General features: G+C 49.1%; 1 protein-coding gene across 1 annotated transcript in view; it reads left to right on the top strand.

Annotated features, from left to right (window-relative positions):
- The window catches only part of PSMD1 (proteasome 26S subunit, non-ATPase 1), a 97,396-nt gene extending 74,773 nt beyond the window's left edge, over window positions 1-22,623 (top strand). Inside the window, exons 19-25 of the mRNA XM_079977745.1 lie at window positions 6,390-6,492; window positions 10,573-10,742; window positions 14,667-14,759; window positions 16,516-16,608; window positions 19,543-19,689; window positions 20,789-20,944; window positions 22,407-22,623. Of these exons, the coding sequence (XP_079833871.1) occupies window positions 6,390-6,492; window positions 10,573-10,742; window positions 14,667-14,759; window positions 16,516-16,608; window positions 19,543-19,689; window positions 20,789-20,935 (753 nt within the window). The 3' untranslated portion in view covers window positions 20,936-20,944; window positions 22,407-22,623. The remainder of the gene's footprint in view (window positions 1-6,389; window positions 6,493-10,572; window positions 10,743-14,666; window positions 14,760-16,515; window positions 16,609-19,542; window positions 19,690-20,788; window positions 20,945-22,406) is intronic.
- The last annotated feature ends 250 nt before the right edge of the window (window positions 22,624-22,873 follow it).

Raw genomic sequence — 22,873 nt, 5'->3', positions numbered from 1 at the left:
TCCTGTGCTTTCAGAACATATCCTCAGGCATGAGGGCTCCCAGAGTTTGTACCACAAAGCCAGCACAAAACTTCACCAGGCGTTGGGAGGAGATAGGACAACACTGGGCTTCAGGTATTCGCTGGGCCCTCTCTCCCAAGTATGTCTGCGTTGCGGTGGCATAAAACCAGGGTTTGCAGCACAAAACCGGCTTGGAATTTTGACATAAGCAACGCTGGTTTATGTGTGTTCAGTAGGATCCTGCTTTTAATGTGTCAGTGCGTACTTATAGGGGGTGCCACAGAATAGAACACATTTTTTATTTTTGAAGGGTTGCCTGGGATTGGACAGTTTGCAATTACAGTGGTACCTCAGGTTAAGTACTTAATTTGTTCCGGAGGTCCGTACTTAACCTGAAACTGTTCTTAACCTGAAGCACCACTTTAGCTAATGGGGCCTCCTGCTGCCGCTGCGCCTCCGGAGCATGATTTCTGTTCTCATCCTGAAGCAAAGTTCTTAACCTGGAGCACTATTTCTGGCTTAGCGGAGTCTGTAACCTGAAGCGTAAGTAACCTGAAGCGTATGTAACCCGAGGTACCACTGTAGCTTGGTTACTTTCTCTAAGGCATTGAGTGGGCTGCTGTTCAGGTCTCAACCAGCCTGTTTAATTTTGACCCCTCAGCAGTAAAGCCTGGCTAGTGGAATTCCTTTTGACTTGAAGGCTTGCTGTAGACGATCCTTGCGCCCGGTGAACTCTAGAGGAAGAGATTGTGGCATTTGCTCTGGAGTGCTGTGAACAAGATAGCCCTGACGGTTTGCTTTAACACTGCAGTTGGTAGCCTTTTTTAAACGCAGGAGCTGAGCTGTTCTGGCTTTCGTCAGCCACTGAGATGGTGAATGGCCTGCCCCAAATGAAGTGGAGTGAATTGCTGCCTGTGTTCCAGCGGTGCCCTGGACGCCACCCAAATGTACCCCAGCAGGCCTTTTTCTAAGGCCGTAAAACTTCAAAGAGCCATGGAGTTCTGTCGAGAGGGTGGAGGGCACGCAACCCACAGACAGGTTTAATACCTTGCTCTAAAAATATCGCCATGTGGCACATCCTTCCCAGTTCTGGTCTTCTGGCCTGGCAGACCTAAAGAGCTGACAGTTAACCACAACGGTCGGGTGTCTAGAATAGATGTGGATGGAAGGAGGGATTTGGAGGTAGTCTTGCTGTGAAGGGAAGTGCTCTTGTGCACCCCCCATTCCTTTCAGGGGGGCTGTGAACTTCAGTCCGCAAGCCACCATCGCAGTGGGCTGCAATCCCTGCTGTTAATTAGAGGAAGGTAAAGGTAAAGGTAAAGGTACCCCTGCCCGTACGGACCAGTCTTGACAGACTCTGGGGTTGTGCGCCCATCTCACTTAAGAGGCCAGGGGCCAGCGCTGTCCGGAGACACTTCCAGGTCACGTGGCCAGCGTGACATCGCTGCTCTGGCAAGCCAGAGCCGCACACGGAAACGCCGTTTACCTTCCCGCTGGTAAGCGGTCCCTATTTATCTACTTGCACCAGGAGGTGCTTTCGAACTGCTAGGTTGGCAGGCGCTGGGACCGAGCAGCGGGAGCGCACCCCGCCGCAGGGATTCGAACCGCCGACCTTTCGATCGGCAAGTCCTAGGCGCTGAGGCTTTAACCCACAGCGCCACCTGCGTCCCTAATTAGAGGAAGAGGGGATACTAAATCATTTAGATTTTTCTCTTTGGGCACCCAGCCCATCTGGGGTTATACTGTAGGATTCACAAGCTAGCAAATGTAGGCTTTATGAACAGGGCCATGTGCATTATGCGCCTGGCATGGCAGGGAGTTGAAATTCTGCACTTGAAATTCAGCACCCGGAGACACTGGGTTCTGCAACAGATATAAATTATTTCACTTGGCAGAATTTATTATCCAGTTTTTACTATTTTGCATATGTTTTGCTCTATTAGTCAAAGGGGAAGGAGTTTTGCCCAAGCCATCTCTGGCTTCTGCGGAGTCTTAGCAGACATTGCCCCATACGTTTCCAAGCACATCTTTGCTGTCCCATGAGGACTTGAAACATGCTGATGGGGGTGTTAAATGCGAAGCCTGAGTTTTTTGGGAAGGTACATTCTGCGTCCAGTATTCTGTGGGCTCCCCTGAAATTTGTGGGTTTAATGTGGAGTTTCCTTCAGGTGCTCCGCAACTGTTTGCTGGAGCAATTGTATCAATAGCCTGGGTCTGAAATATGCCAAAGGATGCAGAGACAACAGCAAAGGTTCTTTTGCAGTCTCTGGCTGCTTTACATGTCAACAGGCCAGCAAGGTACCATCTTTGAGACAGAGTTTCTGCCACACACCTTTCTGTATTTAGTTCTCTGTAGAACTTGCAACATCTATAGCAGTCGAAGGTAGTTTTCAAAAATTCCCCTCTCTCCTTTTTTGGTTTGATTTCCAGACCAAAAGCAGGCAGGCCATTTTTAATGTAGGAAAAGCCTATTTCTGTGGAGAGGGTTAGGATAGTGGTGGGGAACCTGGGGGCCTCAGGATAATGGTTAGACTCCACTTCCCATCAGCCCCAGCCAGTGTGGCCGTTGGTCAGGGATGGTGGAAGTTGTAGTCCAGGGACAGCTAGACAGCATCAGGCTCACATCTCACTTAAAATGCACATACACCCAGAAATGCAAAAGCACGAATCAATGTAGCCCTATGAAACATTTAGTCGGGCCCTCATTGTTAAAAATGAGTCGTGCCTCTAGTTTACTCAGGTCAGTAATTCCCCAGTTGCGTGCCTCGGTGATGTTTGCATGCAGCAAGAAATTGAATAAACGCTGCGATGATGAATCTGAAGGCCTCCGAAAAGGCTGCTTGCTGGGTATGGGTATGATTCATCACAGCTCTAGCCATTCCACTTTTCAGTCAGTCTCCCCTTGCAGGTACAGAGGTAGAAATCTGACACACGTGTGCAGTGAATGTGGTTGGGTGCAGGAAAGCCAGCAGAATTGCCTAACACCTGAGAGGTGGTTGCCTGCTGCATCTCTGTGTGAGAGGCTGTTCTGGAAGGTGCTTTAGATCGGGGACTTGGGCAACCAAAAGGGGGTGGGAGATATGGGATCCTCTGTGGTGTGTGATTCTTCTGTGTTCAGATGACAGGCATGCTTTAGCTCTCAGAACCGACTCTGGCATTGCCATCAATCGCCTCCCAGTCGGATGTGGCTTGCCAGTCCCTGGACTGCATCCTAGAGCATCACTGGTGGCGCTGAATAGCTTCCCTACCCAAGTGCCGTGTCGCAGGGATCCAGCCAGCGCTCCCATCGTATGCAGAGCCCTTTGCTGTCAGACTACAGACGCCAGTGTGAACATTAGCAGATCTGTGGAATGTCTCCCAGCTCTGGCCGTGATCTGTTTCTCTGAAGATTTGATCACGGTGTGGATTCTAGATCATGGCCCGTGTGGCTAGCAACTTTTTTCTTTATCTTTTTTTTATTTTCAGAGTTTATAGCAACTGTCAAGGTCTTATAAACAACATGAGTCCACATGTTCTGGAAGCCACAGGAATGAAGAGGCAGCACCCTGGGCAAAAATCAACCTGGTTTTAATCTGTCTTCCATGTGCTGCAATGCCTTTTGGTTTCTGTCTCTCCCCGCTGACAACCCCCCCCCCCCCCCAGCACAAAGTGTTGAAAGAAGCTCAAGCACAACATCCCCAGCTCTGCTGGAATATTTTAGGCTTTTATGTGTTCCCTCCCTCATAAGCAGAATCTCGTACCGGGGGAAGAATTTGGCACCCTGAGAACTTTAGTTGTTGGGAAGAGCTGTAAAACTTTCCCTTGTTGGGCTGGCATTCAACATCTGGATTAAGCTGGCATGTGTGCAGGAGGGTAACTTTTAATTTCACTGGTGTGGTGGTCTTTTTAAAAATGAATCGTTTGCCCATTCTGAGCCGCCAGGAAGGAATGGAAGAGAGAATCATAGAGTTGGAAGGGACCACACCGGTCATCTAGTCCAACCCCTCTGCAGTGCAGGAATCCTTTGCCCAATATGGAGCTCGAACCCACAACTCTGAGATCAAGAGTCTTGTGCTCTGCTGACTGAGCTATCCCAGGAGGAATGGAACTGTGTAATTTTTAAACCACAAAAAGGTTGTCGTGTGTGTGTGTGTGGTATATGGTGGGAGAAACATGGGAGAAACGTGCTAAGAGGAAGGCACGCTTGGCAAATCCACACTGTGATCAACTCTCACCCAGAACCAATTTCCCCACTGTGGAAGGACGTGTGGATCCAGAATTTGAGTCCACAGTCACTTACGGACTCATTGTTAAAACAGTGTTTATGGAAGACAATCTTACTCGGCTACGAGTGATAGAAGAAGAAGAAGATATGGTGGTGGGGGAGATGTTGTTGTTGTCGTTTAGTCGTATCCGACTCTTCATGACCCCCTGGACCAGAGCACGCCAGGCACTCCTGTCTTCCACCGCCTCCCGCAGTTTGGTCAAACTCATGCTGGTAGCTTCGAGAACACTGTCCCACCATCTCGTCCTCTGTCATCCCCTTCTCCTTGTGCCCTCCATCTTTCCCAACATCAGGGTCTTTTCCAGGGAGTCTTCTCTTCTCATGAGGTGGCCAAAGTCTTGGAGCCTCAGCTTCAGGATCTGTCCTTCCAGTGAGCACTCAGGGCTGATTTCCTTCAGAATGGGGAGAGATAACTTTAGTTAAATTTACTTGTGATTCATATAGAATCATAGAACTGTACAGTTGGAAAGCGACCCCTTGGGTCATCTAGTCCAACCCCCTGCAGTGCAGGAATCTCAACACGCCGTCCCCCATCCAGTTTGAAACCATACTGGACCCTGCTTAGCTTGGCAAATGTGCTATCTGTTTTATTGCTGCACCACTGCTGTTGCCAGTGACAGTCAGCGTTGCAGATGCCTTCTAAAAATGGCGTTGGCATGTGTGCTAGGCTTCTCCAAGGGTGGGACCCTCAGGCCTATAGTTGTTAAATATCTACCTATCAGACACCAATGTTTGTCATGGGACCTTGATGGGCAATTTATGTAGGCAAAGTTACAGTGGGAGGGAGCAGTGGAGCCCCAGAGAATGGCCAGGAGAGCACATGGCTAACCTGCGTTTCTGCATCTAGCCATTCCACCTCCCTGCCACCGGGACATGATACAGGTGCCCTGTTTCTTTTGTACTTGATTTATTTCAGACTGCATCCGACTCCTTCCTAAAGGAGATCTGGAAAGCACTATAAACTTAACAGAAAACAATAGAAAACAGGAACACTCTCAGCAGCTCAGAATAACTAAGAGGGCACAAAAGCCCAATTAACCAGAGTGACACAGGCCCAAGAGGGTATCCTCTTTGCAGAAAACTCGGGGTTGAATTCTTTCTTGTCCCTGTCCTTGTTCTCTGAGACGGAGAAGCTTGTGGAGCTAAGCCCTGTGTAAATGCCCATGGGGGGGAAGGGGGAGCACTTAAAGTCCTCGTTAGTCTTTTAGTCAGTTCGCCCCCACCAACCCGAATTCGTTAAGAGACTTCAAACCCATCCAGGGAAATAAATGCCGAATGCACGTAAAGCAGTTTCCTTGTTTTCTTTCGTCGTGGGCTTTTACGGAAACGCCGCTCCATTCATTACTCTAAAGCAATTCTAAGCATGCGGAGGAATTGGCTTAGGAAGGAATCATATTAGCGGCTTCCATAATTTGGTTTGATTTATTAGAGAAAATTGAGTAACGGGGAGGAATTGCATCCTGCCTTTGGAACATTCTTTCTGCCCTTGTCCAGAAATGTACAGGCTGACTTTGTTGACTCCAGCGCTAGGATTTTCCTGCTTATGGAAGGCAAGAGAGGAATGGCAGCCCCTGCTGCCTAGGAAGATATTACGCCATTATTATTATTATTATTGTTGTTGTTGTTGTTTTTGTTGTTGTTGCTACTGATTCATGCCATCCGGTTCAGATTAGCACTGGGTCAGGTGGTTAAACCCAGGATTCAGTTTGCTACTGAAGGGCAAGGAGAATGGCAGGTGTGTTTTGAACATAGTCTTCCTAGATAAGTGCGATCTGGTGCTTGGAGTCTCAGACCTAGACAAGGACCTGCGAAACCAGGGTTCAGATCCCCACTCAGCCAAGAAAGCCCACTGGGAGACCCTGGGTGCCAGTCACTGCCTCTCTGAGCCTCACCTACCTTGTAGGCTTGTGAGGATGAAATGGAGTGAGGGGAAAGTATGTATGCCACTTTGAGCTCATTGGAGAAAAGGTGGGATATAAATGGAACGGTGAATGAATAAACCAATTTGTTTAAAGGATCACAGAATTGTGTTTGGAATCCCCTGCACCTTGATGGGTTTCCCTTCTGCAGTTTTGTTTTGTTTTATAATTGTGTATTAAACCTTGCCCTCTCTTCTCTCTTGCAGGTCAGCCAGTTCAGGCAGCTCTATTCCAAAGTCATCAACGATAAACACGACGATGTGATGGCCAAGTTTGGAGCAATCCTGGCTCAGGGCATATTGGACGCAGGTGATTTCTGCTGCTGCAAGGAGGTGTTGGGTTCAGTCAATTCCTTTTCATTTTATTGTTCAATTTGCTGAACAAATCAGTTGGAACATGCAGACTTGCACGAAGCCCAGTGTAAGGTTTTTCCTAGCCACGCTGATCTCTCCACTTCCCCCACAGAATGTGTACCTTGCCGCCATCCTTGTTTTCCTTTAAGTACTTTGAATGATTATGAAATTATGGTAATGGGTTTATTTGTATAGTCCTATCAGTATGCACAGGGCTTTACAGATTGCCCATCTTGTGTGCCGTAGCAAAGCAAAGCGAGGCATTGTGTCCTTGGATAGTTGTCTTGAAGCATCTGCGGTCATTACGGACATGTGTCATTTCCAGGTTTAACAGGGCAGCTTTTTTTTTAAGGATCCTGGCCTTTGATGCGCGTAGGGTGCTCCTGGCATGGAGACTAAAAGCTGGCAGATTTGTTAATAGCTAATAATTAGAATTTGCGAAGAGTGTCCACAGTGCTTCATGAGCTCAGTAATTGTTACAGCAGCCCTGCAAGTTAGAGGCTGAGCCCTGTAGCTGGATCAGACCCAAAGGGGGGCACTGTTGAAAAGCAAGATAATATCCTTCTGGATCACACCAAAGGAGCCTCTATTGCAGCTTCCTGGTCTCGCAGTGACCAACTAGATCCCTCTGGGAAGCCCATAGCCAGGACCTGAGTGCAACAGCGCACTCTCCAGCAACTAATGCTCAGAGGCATGCTGCTTCCGACTGGGGGACCAGGGCATAATCACTGTGGCTGGTAGCCATGGATGGCCATACCTTGCATGGATTGGTCCAAGCTCCTTTTAAAGCTGCCCTGGTTGGTTGCCACTCCAGATGATGTTCATCCTCATTTTGCAGAAGCTGAGAGATACTGGCTTGCCTGAGGCTGCCCCACAGAATTCATGGCAGCTTTGAGCGGTCAAATGCATCTGCAAGGGGCAGCAGCAGTCCTTAAGGCTCCTCAGTTTCTATCTTGCATTAAGCTCCTGCACCCAATCTGCAGTCGCCGTCCACCCTGCTTTAGATGTCTTCATCGCACATTAGTCCCCCGAGTTGTTAAAGCACCAGTAGCACATCAGCAACACAAAGAGCCAAATGAGATTCTGTCTTTTGGATTTTATTGCTTGCGTGAATCACTTGGCTGACACGTCCTGAAATTGGACCTGCCTCGGGTTGTTGGTTGTCTGGACAAACAGGGCTGACCTTTCTTCTGAGGGATGCATATCTCAGGTTGTCCCTACATTGTCACAGAAGATTTACAGCTGCCTGCTGATGGGAAGACGTGATTCTCTGTTTGAGGGATGGAGTGATAACATCTCAGGGCTTGGGGACCTTATTTCTCAGCTCCCATAGAGAATTCCCAGGCCACAGAGTTCCATGTGACTTGATCTCCAGACATCCAGATCTTTCTGGGAGAAAGGCATCTATAAATCCCTCTGGCTGTAACTCAGCCTTCTCCAAGCCTCTGCCCTCCAAATGTTTTGAACTGCAATTCCCATCAGTCCCAGCCAGCACGATTTTGGCAGCTAAGCCTTGGTTAAAGGTGAGAAAGGTGGGCAAGCCAGAAAGGATAAGTTGGGATGCTACCAGTGCATGAACCAGTCATGGGGAGGAAAATGCAGGGTGGCAGTTTTGTTTCGTTTTCAAAATTGCCCAGAGTTGAGAATGAATGTGCAGAGCAAAGGAAAGACAGCAAATAAATCAGTTTCCTGCTCCTGAGCAGAGTGCTTTATGAGTTATGTGAACAAGTAGTACAACCCCACATTCTTCACGCATTTAATAATATGCCGAAAAATTGGCTTTGAAAGTGGCAGAATGTGGCTACAGAAAAATCACTCTTTACCAGCTCTGCACAAATTTATCTTGAGTTGGAAGAATTCCTAGAAATCCTGTTTTCTGAATTGCTTCTAAGCCCTGTTTCAAGGGCTTGTCCCTTCAACCCCTGGTGATGCTTCTGAGATGAGCAGCAGAGCAGGATCCCATAACTTTCCTGCTCCCAGACAGGCCCTGAGGACAGGGAGCCAAGAGAAAATTTGGGTGTCATGCAAAGAGAACAGAAACCGTGAGAGTGTGAATGCAATGCTTGAGGGCTGAGGTCACCTCCTCCAGAAATGACAAGATTTTAGGCAGGCGATGTCAAGAGGCAAAATGTTGAAAAATAAAATTCCAAAGTTGTTTAAACCGAAGTCGTGATGGGTTTCAGCAGGGTGTGCTTGGCCCATGAACACAGCCTGAAGCAAGTGTGTGTGTGTGTGTGTGTGTGTGTGTGAGAGAGAGAGAGAGAGAGAGAGAGAGAGAGATATCATTACTCATTAGCAGGGAGCCCCTTCCCAACTTAAGCAGTGCAGAGTGATCCTGTAGAACTCAACTATACTGCACCTTTTTCAGAATACACCTAACAAATTCAGAACTTTCCGGTTGCTCTGGTCATGGTGTTCACTTTCTGGCCAAATCTGGACCATTGTCAGCCTTAGAACTGCACTCCCAGGCCGGTCTGCTACAGGTCTGCTGGCTGAGGAGGGCCTCCATAGTCTCTCCCCCCCCCCCCCCCATGTAAAAGGGCTTGAAGTTTGATTGCATCTTAAATAGATTAGGCCCACTGCCCTCTGCCTCATCAGCAGCAATAAATATGCCGGTGGCCTTCTCCAGCTCCCATCTGCCTAACTGGTTGGAAGCCCTGAAAATCTGATTAACACCTTCCCACTCCCTCTGTGGGCCTAACCTTTCTGTTTGGCTTTGGCTGGGAGCTTCTGCGTTGCATCAACCTGATGAGCTCTCTGATCTCTGCTTTGCAAGGATGAAATCAAGGGGTTTGGTTATCTGGCAGGATTAATTCTGCTGCTGAGATTTATAACCCGTAGGAAGAAGGAAGCAGAATCTGAAGCTGCTTCTGGTCGAGAGGGGGAATGTAATCTCTTGCAGACTTCCCCCTTCTTCCTAGTTTAGTTATTAGGCACAGGAAGATTGGAGGTTTCTGGGTGGGGGGGAAAGGATGGAGAAGTAATTTTGCTTCCAGGCAAGTGGAAATAAGGGAGAAGGAGAGAGAATGGAGCAGAGAGATACTAATTTATTTGTATTTATTATTTTCATTTAGGAAAAAAATATAAACCTCTTAGAAAAAATCTCTGAAGTGGTGTACAGTATATAAATTAATTAGCAACAATACAAAGATGAAATCAGCAAAGCCTACATAGCTGGATTATACCTCTGTATATCAGACATTCTGCCACATACCTTCATGACAGCTGAGTCAAATCTCTGTATTCCGAGCAAGTTACCTCAGAATTCCTGGTGTTGGAGGGGAAATAATAAAGGAGACATGTTATTCTTAAGTTCTGAGAAACATCTGGCTGACCACTGCTTGCAAAGCCCGTCACTAAGCTAGAGCAACAGATGCTTTGATCCTGCAGAGATTCTTTTGCATTCTTAGCTGCTTTCCAAGTGCTCACTGTGGTCGGTTCCTAGAGAGGGATCATAGAATCGTAGAGTTGGAAGGGACCACGGGGGTCATCTAGTCCAACCCCTTGCAATGCAGGAACCCTTTGAGGGGCTCAAACCCACGACCTTGAGATTAACACCCCATGCTCTGCCCCCTGAGTTATCCCAGTGTTTCTAGGAATGACCGGCCACATCAGGCAAATGATGGCTACCGCTCACTCTGAATGAGGATTTGCAAGAATTGTTCTAAGTAGGTGAACAAAAAGCGGTTGGCTTGTTAGCTCTGCGTCAGCCTTCAGCAACCTTGCAGGGACACAGAATTGTAGCCCAAAACAGCTGCTGGGCACCAGATTGGGGAAGCCTGGTTTATACCCACCTCTAGTTGAACTGACACGGGTGGGAGTGAGGAGGGTGAACTCTTTCTACTGTCTTGTTCCTCCCAGTTTGATTTCCTTTTACTCATTGTTTTATTTCAATGTTTGGTATACCATTTATTCGCAAGTCACTTATTGATGAAGAGATCCGCCCGAACCTCATGGAACCGCAGTGGCTCTTCTGGGCCCTTTGTAAATCCAAGCAACCCTCACCTCCCCTGTTTCTTTTGTGCTACCTCCCCAGGCGGCCACAACGTGACTATTTCTCTGCAGTCAAGGACTGGACACACACACATGCCTTCGGTGGTCGGCGTTCTGGTCTTCACCCAGTTCTGGTTCTGGTTTCCTCTCTCTCACTTCCTGTCGCTGGCCTTCACCCCAACCTGCGTCATCGGCCTTAACAAGGACCTCAAGGTACGTCCTTCCGGGGGCTGAAATGGCGTTGCGTCGGTCAGAATGGCCTGGTGGCATTCTGCGTGCTCCAGAGTTGCCTCTTACCTGCCGAACCCAGTGACGAAGAGTTTTAGAAGAGTTTGGTGCTGACCTTTAAAGCCCTAAACGGCCTCAGCCCAGCATACCTGAAGGAGCATCTCCACCCCCATCATTCGGCTGAGGTCCAGCTCCGAGGGTCTTCTGGTGGTTCCCTCTTACTGTGTGAAGTGAAGTTATAGGGAACCAGGCAGAGGGCCTTCTCGGTAATGGCACCTGCCCTGTGGAAAAGAAATAAACTACTATCTGACTTTTAGAAGACATCTGAAGGCAGCCCTGTTCAGGGAAGTTTTTAATGTTTGATGTTTTATCGTGTTCTTAATATTCTGTTGGGAGCTGCCCAGAGTGGCTGGGGAAACCCAGCCAGATGGGTGGGGTATAAATAATAAATTGTTGTTGTTGTTGTTGGTTGTGTAAATAGGTTTGGCCTTGTCATGCCCCTGGGGTTTCTGCTTTCAGCTGTTGAGCATTGTGATTTCCAAGCTGAGCACTGTAGTATACATGCAGGCCTGTAGAGCCAAAGGTCTTGGATCTAATATTTTATCATCTCCTTAAAAAAGGGAATGAATTAATAGGTGATTTGAAAAGCCTTTCCCCTCTTGCCTAAGACCCTGGAGAGGAACTGCTGGTCAGAGCAGGAAACACCAGCCTGGAACGACCAATAATCCTCCTCATTGCATAGCAGCTTCCTTATAATGGACAAGCTGGTGTTTTGCCTGCAGAAGGTAACCTGGTTTATTCCCCAGCATCTCCTGTGAAAGGGACTCTGGGTGGCAGGGCTGGAAAAATACCCTCTTGGGACTTTAGGGAGCAGCAGCTACCTGAAGAAGCCCATCCTAGGCCAGGTGGATCAGTGGTCTGACCTCATCGCAAGTCTGTCCCCAAAACCAAGGCGATTGTTTGGTCCTCTAACATTTTCAGGGGAACCGCCTTCAGATTCTCAGTTTCCGGCTTCTCCTTAAGCCCGAACTGCCGATCTCTCTCCTCTTCAGCATCACCCTTTCAAATAGATTTGTGGGATGCAATTATATTCCCTTTCGTTAAGTTCGGGCGCCGTTTGATTCCTGTGGGCGAAAAGGGGAGCCAGCAGTGAGCACAGCATCACATCGGCGCTCTCAAAGGTTAATCTTTCAAGCTTCGCCCTCTGAGAGGATATTGCGCCCTCAGCTATGGAAAGCATGATGAGAATCTGCATCAGCCAGTAGGCAGGAGAAGAAGGGAGCTGTTTCCTGGCAACGTTAAAGAAAGTGATTGTAAATCGCCAGGGTCGTGGTAGGTAGCTTAAGATTCAGGGTGGAGGGCAGGTTTTGAAGTTGCCCTCCCTCTGGTTAAGGGGGGCAGGGAAAATGCACAGCAAACTGAAGCCGCCTCATTTCTCCTTTGCCACTTCCTGAACACTGCTGGAGACTTTTATCTTAGGGGTGGTTTAGGGAAAATGACTTGCCAGCTTGGAGAGTAGAGATGATTTTATTTCAGACTCTGCTGCTGCCGCCGATTTGCACAGCCCTCTTAACGCCATCCTCAAAATGCAGTCTTTGCTTTTATCTTTTTAACAGGCAGAAGCAGGGCTCTGGGCAGTCCTTGTACTTGCAGCTCCATCACCTTCAGCATCCTGAGAATAACTGTATTTTTTGCTCTATAAGACTCACTTTTTCCCTCCTAAAAAGTAAGGGGAAATGTGTTTGCATCTTATGGAGCGAATGCAGGCTGCGCAGCTATCACAGAAGCCAGAACAGCAAGAGGGATTGCTGCTTTCACTGCACAGCGATCCCTCTTGCTGTTCTGGCTTCTGAGATTCAGAATATTTTTGTTCTTGTTTTCCTCCTCCCAAAATGAGGTGCGTCTTGTGGTCTGGTGCGTCTTATAGAGCGGAAAATACGGTAATTTTTTAAAAGACATTTCTAGGCTGCAAGTAGAAGTTTCAGAATGTGCAAGAAGTGCCTGGTCGGAACCTGGGGGTTTCAGCAAGTGGGAGGAGAACACATTATATTTACAGTACGGATTTCAGGTTGCTTTTCTGCATACTTCTCCAGCTTCTTGCCTTCCAGATGTTTTAAACTCAGCCACGCTGGGTGGTGCTAATAAGAGTTCTAGTCCCAAACCTCTGGAGGGCACCAGGTTGGTGAAGGACTCAGAAAAGCAATTGCATTACTTTATCATGTGAACGTATGGAGCTGTTTTTTACTGAGTTAGACTATTGGTCCTTCTAGTCCAGTATTGTCTACTCTGACTGGCAGGGCTATCCGCAGTCTCTGGAAGAGAGACCATTCCCAAGCCTTGCTTCCTGTATCTGGAGATGCTGTGGAGTGAGACCCAATATCGCCTACTTTGACTGCCAGCATCCCTTCAAGGCGTTTGATGGAAGGTTTCCCAGAATTTTTAACTAGTAATCCCAGGGATTGAACTGATGACCTTCTGCAAGCAGATCATGTGCTCTACCATGGACCTAAGGCCCCCTCTCCCAACTAAGTCCATTGAATCTGTGGTGTGGAGGACTGTAGACATTCCCAGGCAGGCCGGGCTGTGGGGTATGCACTTTCCAAGCTTTCCCGAAGAGGGAGGTGCAGAGAGAATTGCCATGTGAAAATGCCCAGTAAGGCGAGAAGCCTCTTCCCGACTTCTCTCTGCTTGCTGCCCAAATCTGCTTGTTATTGAGTCTGCACAACCGCATCTGTGTCCGTGGCCATGATTCAGAGCAGTTGTGTCCTGGGGAAATCAAACCTGATGGAAATGACGTCTCAGAAGGAACTCGGATTCTGCAACGACAGCAAGCCGAATTCAGCAATGTGTTTTGCAGGCTGGGCACATGCCACCTCTCCGCCCGAATTTCACATACTTCAGACTACCCTTTTATCCCTGCAAATCCGGCAAGATCACCTTGAGCTGAATGATTGGCACAGGCGGCAGAGACAGGTTCTCAGAGACAGACAGATAAGCGGATAAACCTGCTTTCTGCAGTCTCATCTCAGTCTGTGAAGTACAAGATTGAACTCTCCACAATATGTAAAAAAAATATGTCCCTGCGCATAGGGGACTAGCTTATGTGAGATATGGTTGCGTTAAGAGCCTTTTGAGGGTGGAGGGGACCCAGTCACAAAGGCCCCATGTGGTACAGTCCACAAACAGGCTCATCTGCTCTCGGTTATAATTTGGCCTTGGAAGTCAGCGGCCAGTGGCCACACTTACCAAAGGCAGTCTTGCCAGTGTAACTTTAGGTACTTGTGCTTGATCCTAATTTGGGATCTGCATAATGAAGTTTGTAGGATTTTGACAGGCATCACAGCAGGGAAGGAAATGGCATGTGAAATCCCTCAGAAGACTATGTCTTCTACTCCCCCCATCTTCCCTGGCCTTTTTATTTCACTGTAGCCTTTGCAAGATGCTCCTTCCGTCTTTCTCAGCATCCTTCCTCTAGCCTCACAAGGGCTAGAAACTTGGGGCATGTGTGAATGCGAGATTCTCAGGATGCTGAATTCTGAACCTGCCACCAAACCCCACACTTTCTGTTTGCCCGGCCCTGCCTTCAACATCCCTTTTCCAGTCATGGCCGAAATGTGAAAAGCCGGGAGAGAAAGCAAGAGCACAAACAGTGCTCTGTACCGTGTGGGAGCCAGCGAGAGCACAACTGCCTCACCGGGACTAAATTGCCTGGTAATGGAATAATGATGTTTCAGTCCCCTGATGGCTCAGAAGCTTCCGGCGAGTGGCAGAGGCAGCATTTGTGCTTCAGCTGGCTTGTGTGCGTCTCCCAACGAGGGCACCGCACGAGGCTACCACTTTGCTCTCCGGCCTTCCACCATGCCTGTCTGACTTTGCCCTCCAAACGCTCTCTCTATCTTCCTTTTGCAGATGCCAAAAGTGCAGTACAGATCCAACGTCAAGCCCTCCACGTTTGCCTACCCAGCCCCGCTGGAGGTGCCGAAAGAGAAGGAGAAAGAAAAGGTGGGTGAACGGCCTCCCTGTGTCCATGTGGGTTGCTTGAACAAACAGTTGCCCCTGCTGGTGCTGCTGCACTGGGACCCCTTCCCATCTCCCAAGGCTTCTCTGCCCCTGAGATCAAAGCCGAAATTGCCCCTCTGCGCTATTTCACACAATGTGTGGTAGAAAACCTAAGTTTGCCCTGAAACGGTGGGCCTGGCAGGGAGCAGCGGGCAGTCCTGAATCCCTGATGCTTCCCTCCCTCATTTCAAACATGTTTTTATTGGTCATAGATTATGGGTGGAATTCAGGGTAGCGCTAAGGAGATTGGTCAGTCGGTGTGAGCATCTCTGTTTGCACAGTGGGGTGGTCTTCCCTCTCCTCCCCCAGTGTTCTTAGGGGAAAGCCCTCTTGCTCTAGCTTCCACTAATGGCCCAGCAAGAGTTTGGGTGTAATCTTCGATACCTCCCTCTCTATGGAGGCACAGATTACAGCTATAACAAAGGCAGCATTTTTTCATCTCCGCCAAGCTAAGCAGTTGGCTCCTTATCTCTCTCGCCCTGACCTAGCCACTGTGATCCACGCGACGGTCACCTCCAGACTGGATTATTGTAACTCGCTCTACATGGGGCTACCCTTGAGACTGACCCAGAAACTCCAGCGGGTGCAGAATGCCGCGGTGAGGCTCCTTATGGGGTCTTCGCTGCGAGATCACATTCATCCGGTACTATACCAGCTGCACTGGCTCCCGGTGGAGTACAGGATCAGGTTTAAGGTGCTGGTTTTAACCTTTAAAGCCCTATACGGCCTAGGACTCTCGTACCTACGGGACCGCCTCTCCTGGTATGTCCCACAGAGGAACTTACGGTCTGCAAATAAAAACATCTTGAAGATCCCAGGCCACAGAGAAGTTAGGCTGGCCTCAACTAGAGCCAGGGCCTTCTCGGCCGTGGCTCCAATCTGGTGGAACGCTCTGTCACAAGAGACTAGGGCCCTGCGGGACTTGATATCTTTCTGCAGGGCCTGCAAGACAGAGCTGTTCCACCAGGCCTTTGGTCAGGGCGCAGCCTGACCCCCCCTCCTCTGGCAATCTGCACAGAATTTTGCTTAATGGTTGCCATCAATTTGATTTTAATTAATTTTTATAATGAAATGTTTTTAGAATCGTTGGATTATTTTGATTGTTGTTAGCCGCCCTGAGCCCAGCTTCGGCTGGGGAGGGCGGGATATAAATAATAATAATAGTAATAATAATAATAATAATAATAATAATAAATTATTATTATTATTATTATTATTATTATTATTATTATTATTATTATTTTCAGATGTACACTATTAGTATTAATGGGTGTACATGGATCTGTCAAAATGTAATGTGTGAATTAACCCCAAAAGCAGTTCTCAAAGGATGCTGCCTCTGCGTGCTCAGAAAGGATATGAGGCCAACTGGGAGGCTCTTCCTGCTCCAGGGACTCTTTCAGAGAAGCATTGGAAAGCTCCTCAGGAGATTAAGGACTCCTGCTTGCTCACCCTCTGAAAACAAACCTTTTGAGAAGCAAGAATGAACTGGGCCTCCAACTTTGGGGCCCTCTAATCTTGGGGGCTTCGTGGGCCATACAGCTGACCTTCCACCCCTCTCCACACACACACACACACACACACACACTTTCCCCACTCCAGTTGGGGCCTCCTGCCCCGCTGCCATATCTGCGCCTGACCCTCAGAGCACCATTATTGGCTTGTTCTCCTGAAAGCCTTTTGCTGTTCTCACACTCAGGTTTCTACTGCTGTGCTGTCCATCACGGCAAAGGCTAAGAAGAAGGAGAAAGAGAAGGAGAAGGAGAAGAAGGAAGAGGAGAAAATGGAAGTGGTGAGTCTGTAATCTCCCATCCTCCGAATCATCGTCCAGGAATGCTGTTCTGGGGCATTGATCTAGGAAGCAAGGGCTTCTGGAGCCACTTCCTGGTGGTCAAACTCTCTTCTTCTCTGTCAGTGGGTTCCTTAGGCGTCAGTAAGGATCCACCAACTCCATTCAGTGTCAGTCAAGAGGGAGGCAACATTAAATTGACACTGCAGTTGGAAGAGAGAGAAGCAGTGACCTTAGTCTAACATCCCTGTGCTGCAAAGCACTAGTAAGATCTTAGCTATACCCTAAACCCAGCAAACCCTGAATGAATTCAGTCAATGTGGTTTCATCCCGTAGTTAAGTGGCGTTTGCAGTTGCCTTACGGTGGTACCTGAATTGAACAAGTTTATTTGGAGAAACCACCATGTTTTGCCGAACCTTCAGGAAGCTCTCTGGCTTGCAGAGACTGTGGTGTCTGGAGCTGGTCAAGCATGGAGAAGGAGACAGAGGCCTGGCTATGGGCCGTGGGGCAGGGAGGGGCCCTGCTCCCTCTGCCTGGCCCTTATTTGCTCATCCCACTCTCTGGCCTTCAGTTGGGCCCCAGAGAAAGCCCCAAAGGAACGGGAGGCAGGCCGAAGAGGGGCAAAGACGTGATTGCAGCAAGCGGGACAGAGGCAGTCTTATCCAAGCCGACCAGTTTCGGAAGTGGATGAGGAGGCTGCTTCTGAGGAGGGCAGCCTTGCTTCTACTCTGGCCAAGCTAACTTGGAGTGAGTTCTTCAGGAGAGGAGAACAGACATGGGGAAATGCAAAACCGAGTGCTGAGCTACATCAAATGTTCCCATTTTTCAGTGTTCTCTGGGTATCTGGTTGGATTGTCCCAGGGCACTCATTTCTCCCAAAGAGGCTGAAATGTTGCCAGAGAAGGCTCCCTTTTTTTCTCCTAATGTTTGGGATCAGAGAAGAATCTTGCAGTTTCCACCACACCAGGAGCCTCTTCGGGTCTCCACCTTCCTTTGTACAGTGGTGCCCCGCAAGACGAATGCCTCGCAAGACGAAAAACCCGCTAGACGAAAGGGTTTTCCGTTTTTCGAGGCGCTTCGCAAGACGAATTTCCCTATGGGCTTGCTTCGCAAGACGAAAACGTCTTGCGAGTCTTGCGAGTTTTTTCCCTCCCCCCCCCCTTTTTCTAAGCCGCTAATAGCGCTAAGCCGCTAATAGGGATGCTTCGCAAGACGAAAAAACCGCTAGACGAAGAGACTCGCGGAACGGATTATTTTCATCTTGCAAGGCACCACTGTAGCATGTGGCCTGGATCACTTGCTCGAGTCATTTGCTCAGAAGCTGCCTTGGGGTGGTGCTCCCATGTTTCTTCCTCCCACCCCATTTCTCTTTCTGGTAGGTGCAGGGCCAGTGTTGAGAGACTGACCCACACCTCAGCAGAAATCCCTGGCCCCACTGCTCCTTCTGCCCAGGGTGGGTGAGCAGCAAGCTGTGTTCCCTCCCTCCCACCCTGGCTTGTCCTTTGCTTTTGGGGGTGGAGGTGAAATGAACTGGGTCTAGAGGTGAAGGCCCAGCAGTCAAGGGGGCAGTAGGAGCAGTGGGGAGAACTAAAAAATGGAAGCAGGCACTGGGGAAGTTGCTTTGGGCATTTATGTACTGCAGCCCTCCCTAGTAGTTTTGGACTACAACTCCCATCATTCCCTGCAAGTGCGGCCATCACTCTCCAGTTGTAGTCCTGAACATCCAGGGAGGCCGATAGACCACCTGAAGGAGCTTTCATGCACAGCTATCCTTCCATCTGAAGGACAGGACATTCTTTCTTAGTACCCCCACATTGCTGAGCGAGGGGGACAGTGGTTTCCCCAAGACCACCCGGTGAGTTCATAGCCGAGTCAAGAAACTGAAGCTGAAGCTGTTGGGTTGAAATAAACGACAGACGAATGACAAGTGTCACATGGGAGGCATCTCTCGAGCATGTCTCGGGGAGTCCCTTTTATTGAATATTACAGCATTGTCACATATGTGCTTGTTGCTGATTGGTTAACACAAATACAATGCAAGGGTTGCATATAGGCATTAATCATCAATAGATTAAAGGTTGGGAAAGGGAACACAGAATTGGACAGGTATGAAAACCTCCTTATTAAACTATTACTAGTGATTGATATAGCAAGACTTAAAAGAACATAACTATTGCATTCCGTAGATGTGGTTAACCATGCATTGAGAACAGGTCAGGGTACGATGTTTCATGAACTCAATGTGAACTAAACATTCTAGGGTGGGTGAGGAAGAAACGCTTCAGCTTAGAGCGGTTTGCCAGAGTCATGTGCAGAAGCAAAACTTCCCATCATGAAGCCTGTCTGGCTCTTGCCACTCTCCTCTGTCTTCCGCTCCGGCCGCCTTCATCTTTGTGTCCTTTTGGCTCTGGGGTGTCTTCTATTGTCCAGGCAACTTTTCTTCCCAACTCTCTGGGAACTGAAAGCCCTCTTCCTGTGTTTTCCAAACATGTGGCCATACCTGTAAGGGGGGAAAACATGACACAGGCCCAGAGGCATTTTAACAAGGTTGAAGGAAAGCCTTCCCTCTGTTAGCCCACGAGGGCAGCAAAGTGTACCTGAAGTAGCCTCCAGAGAGCTATCAATCCCGGCCGATTTCTCACTGCTGCCATCTTTGGAGACAGCTTTATGGCTCAGAAAAACACCCATCGTTGAGCTTCGGACAGGACAGGATAAAGTTCTGCTTCTTTTTAAAATTTGCAGCCAACCCATTAAGGCTGCCTGGCGTGCCTGGAGTTTGGCTTCATTTTGCTTTCTTATTCATTGACGTGGGGCACGTCTGTGCTGGTACGAAGGCTGGACGATGGGCAGGTTCTGCTGTGGCTCCAGGTCCTGTCCTCTCGTACGTATTTGGCTGTGTGTGTTTTTAACGCCTCCTTCCTCCCATCCCCAAACAGGACGAAACCGAGAAGAAGGATGAGAAGGAGAAGAAAAAAGAGCCTGAGCCGTCCTTCCAGCTCCTTGACAATCCGGCCCGGGTGATGCCCGCCCAGCTCAAGGTCCTCACCATGCCAGAAAGCTGCCGATACCAGCCTTTCAAGACCGTGAGTCGAGCGCATATCTCTCCTCTGATGACCCTCTTCACACCATAAAGCGGGGGGTGGGGGACCTGTGGCACTTTCTGGGTGTTGTTGGACTTGACGACCCATCAGCCCCACCCAGCATGGCTCCTGGGCAGGGGGATGATGGGATTTGTAGTCCAGCAGCATCTGGGGGAGGGGGAAGGCGACAGATTCCTCCCACTCACCATGTCATTGGCTTTGAGCAGGTTAAATCATATTTAACTATAGGACCCTTCACTAGAAGGCTTTGAAACAAGAATAGTCAGATTCATGGAGGGGAGGGCTATCAATGCCTGCTCTCCCCAGACCCTGTGATCATCGTGAGAGGCCCTTCTTCATGTGCCTCCTTCACAAGAGGTCCAGAGGGTGGCAACACGAGAACAGGGCCTTTTCTGCAGTGGCTCCTCGATTGTGAAATGTGCTCCCCAGGGAGGTGTGCCTGATGCCTTCATTATACACAAAATGGCGTGGCATGAGCTGCCAAGGAAATGAAACAACTATCTGACTTTTAGGAGACACCTGAAGGCAGCCCTGTATCGAAATTTTTAGTGTGTGATGTTTTACAATTTTTTATATATGCTGTAAGCCACCCAGAGTGGCTAGGGAAACACAGCCAGATGGGTAGGATAATGGTAATGGTAATGATAACAAATAATTTAATTCTGAAAGTGTAGTGCATTGAAAAAAAGTTTGAGAAGCACTGCCCTAGGCCACCTCTGGCTCCTCTTCATTGCATGATGGCTTGTCCAAGAGACCTTCCTGGTAGATTCTCTTCTCTCTGCTAGGTGAGGGCCAGTGGGCCGTTTCCAGCCAGCCTTAGCTTGAAGAGGCTGGACTTCTTTGTCCCCTCCTGTGTCATGCAGATGTCCCTTTGCTGGGCAGGGTGCCAGAATGGGGGCAGTGATTGTCAGGCGGCTAAATTTAGCTGCAGCTGCAATTAAACAAGGGGGTGAGGCCAGCTCTTGCCCCCTCCCCCTGCTCTGGATTGGCTGGCTTGTGATGCAGCTTCTGCATGGCCCTGACTCGCTGGCCCAGCAGCCTCGGGGAACCTTGAACTCACTTGGTGCTCCTCTTTCTCCAGCTTTCCATTGGGGGCATCATTGTCTTGAGAGACACCAGCGAGGACACAGAAGAGCTGGTGGAGCCCGTGGCTGCGCATGGGCCGAAGATTGAGGAGGAGGAGCAGGAACCGGAGCCTCCGGAGCCTTTTGAATACATTGATGACTAAGACATGGGGGTACGTAAGAGGGAGACGTCCCTGCCTGGGCTGAACCTAACCCAAGACAGCGCCCCTGAGGAAATCACATGTGCAGGGTATGATGGAGCTTGCCATATTCTGATATTCAGAGGTATGCTGCCTTTGGATGTTGAAGCTCCATTACTGTCATTCAGGATCAATAGCCAACAATAAGCCAGTTGACAGCGTCGCCCAATGATAGGGCCGGCCTCGACATTATGTGGCAACAAGCACCGTGGTTAGTCCCGTGTTGAGGAAAGTCTGGCTTTGCTCTTATCCACCTGCTCTCAAAACAACAGGAGCAGTGCGACATTCACTAGCTTTCTAAAATCCAGTACAGTCATACCTTAGGTTGCGAACGCTTTGGGTTGCGCGTTTTCAGGTTACGGACTGCGCCGAACCCGAAAGTACCAGAAAGTGTTACTTCCGGGTTTTGGCACATTCGCAGAAGCGCCGAATTGCATCACACGCATGCGCAGACGCAGCACTGTGGGTTGTGAATGCTGTGGGTTGCGAACGTGCCTCCCGCACGGATCACGTTCACAACCCAAGGTATGACTGTAGATTGAACTGGTTTCTGCACAGAGAGAACTGCACACAAAACTGGTGAATAATTCAGTAGCTGTTGAGAACTGAACCGGACTGGGCAGAGTGCAGAATTTTCAGTTCTGCCTATACCATATGGCTCTGTCATTCCCTGTGCCATTTCATTCCCTTGGCCAGGGCTGTGCCTCTTCTGCAGCCTGGCAGGTCCTGGACGTCAGCTCTGGATTCCTGGACTGGTGTTGAGGGCTCTTGCCAGGCTGGATGGCTCAGAGGGTCAGCTTCGATTTCTGCTTTGACTGGGTCTGCTGAAACCCAAGCCTCACCTTCAGGTTTCTTGTAGAGTCAGCTGTTAATCAGCTGCAGTCTTTGGAGCAGGGGAGTTAGAAGCCCGTTTGCCATATCTCCAGCTGGTCACAGCAGCTTAATCACAAATGATGACCTTGCAGGCAACTTCGTGGCTGAAGAAATCAGACGGTTCGACTTCCCCTCCCAAAAAGCAAGCCATGTTCTGGAAGTGCTGTTGTTTTTCCTGAACCGCTGAAATGATCTGCATGCGTTGCAAGCTAATCTGAAGAACTGGAATGGGTTGCTTAGAAGATGCTTGCTCCAGGAAGCTCCTTGGGCCGGCCGGCTCCTTGGGCCTTCCTCAACCTCTGGCGCCTCACAGGTGTTCTGCACTGCAGTCCAAAACATTTGAGGGTGCCAGCTTGGGGGGAGGCTGGGATAGGTCGCCCACTAAAACATTTCAGAGAATAGCTGTGAAGGGTGGCTGAGACCACCACCGTTTTGCCTTTGGAGCTGAGTGAACCTGGGCCCAGAATCGGAGGAAGGCACCGTGTGGTGGTAGAGCTGTGGTTGCCACTAACTCCTTGCTTTTTTTTGTCTCCGCTGTCCTTTATTTTCCTCCCCCTCCTAGGGCCCTTAAAGGAAGCTTGGTGCGCATTACGTCTGAAATTGAGGAAACGGCCCAGAGGAGGCTCTTGCTGCAGCTCAGTGCATGCTCTGTCGCTTCTGTGCTGACCGACAGAAGGCAGTCCACATTTTATGGGTGACAAAAGGAAAAACCTATGCTCTCTTTAGTGTACTCTTTCACGAGAAACCAGTTTTCAAAATAAATAAATTAAAAAACCCAAGCGGTGGCTTTGTTCTTCGTTATTCCTGGCCTGCAACTTCGGGAAGATGTGAGACGAGTTTCACAGCCTCACTTGCCTTTGTACTGCCATAATGTTTTTGACACCGGGGAAACATTCGGCCTTGATCAGACCTCTGGTCAGACCTCACCTGGAGTACTATGTCCAGTTCTGGGCACCACAGTTCAAGAAGGACACTGACAAACTGGAATGTGTCCAGAGGAGGGCAACCAAAATGGTCAAAGGCCTGGAA

This window comes from Podarcis cretensis (assembly GCF_951804945.1).
Source record: "Podarcis cretensis genome assembly, chromosome: 5".
Taxonomy (NCBI): Eukaryota; Metazoa; Chordata; class Lepidosauria; order Squamata; family Lacertidae; genus Podarcis; species Podarcis cretensis.
The sequence above is the reverse complement of the archived record's forward strand: the minus strand, read 5'-3'. Positions and strand labels throughout refer to the sequence as shown.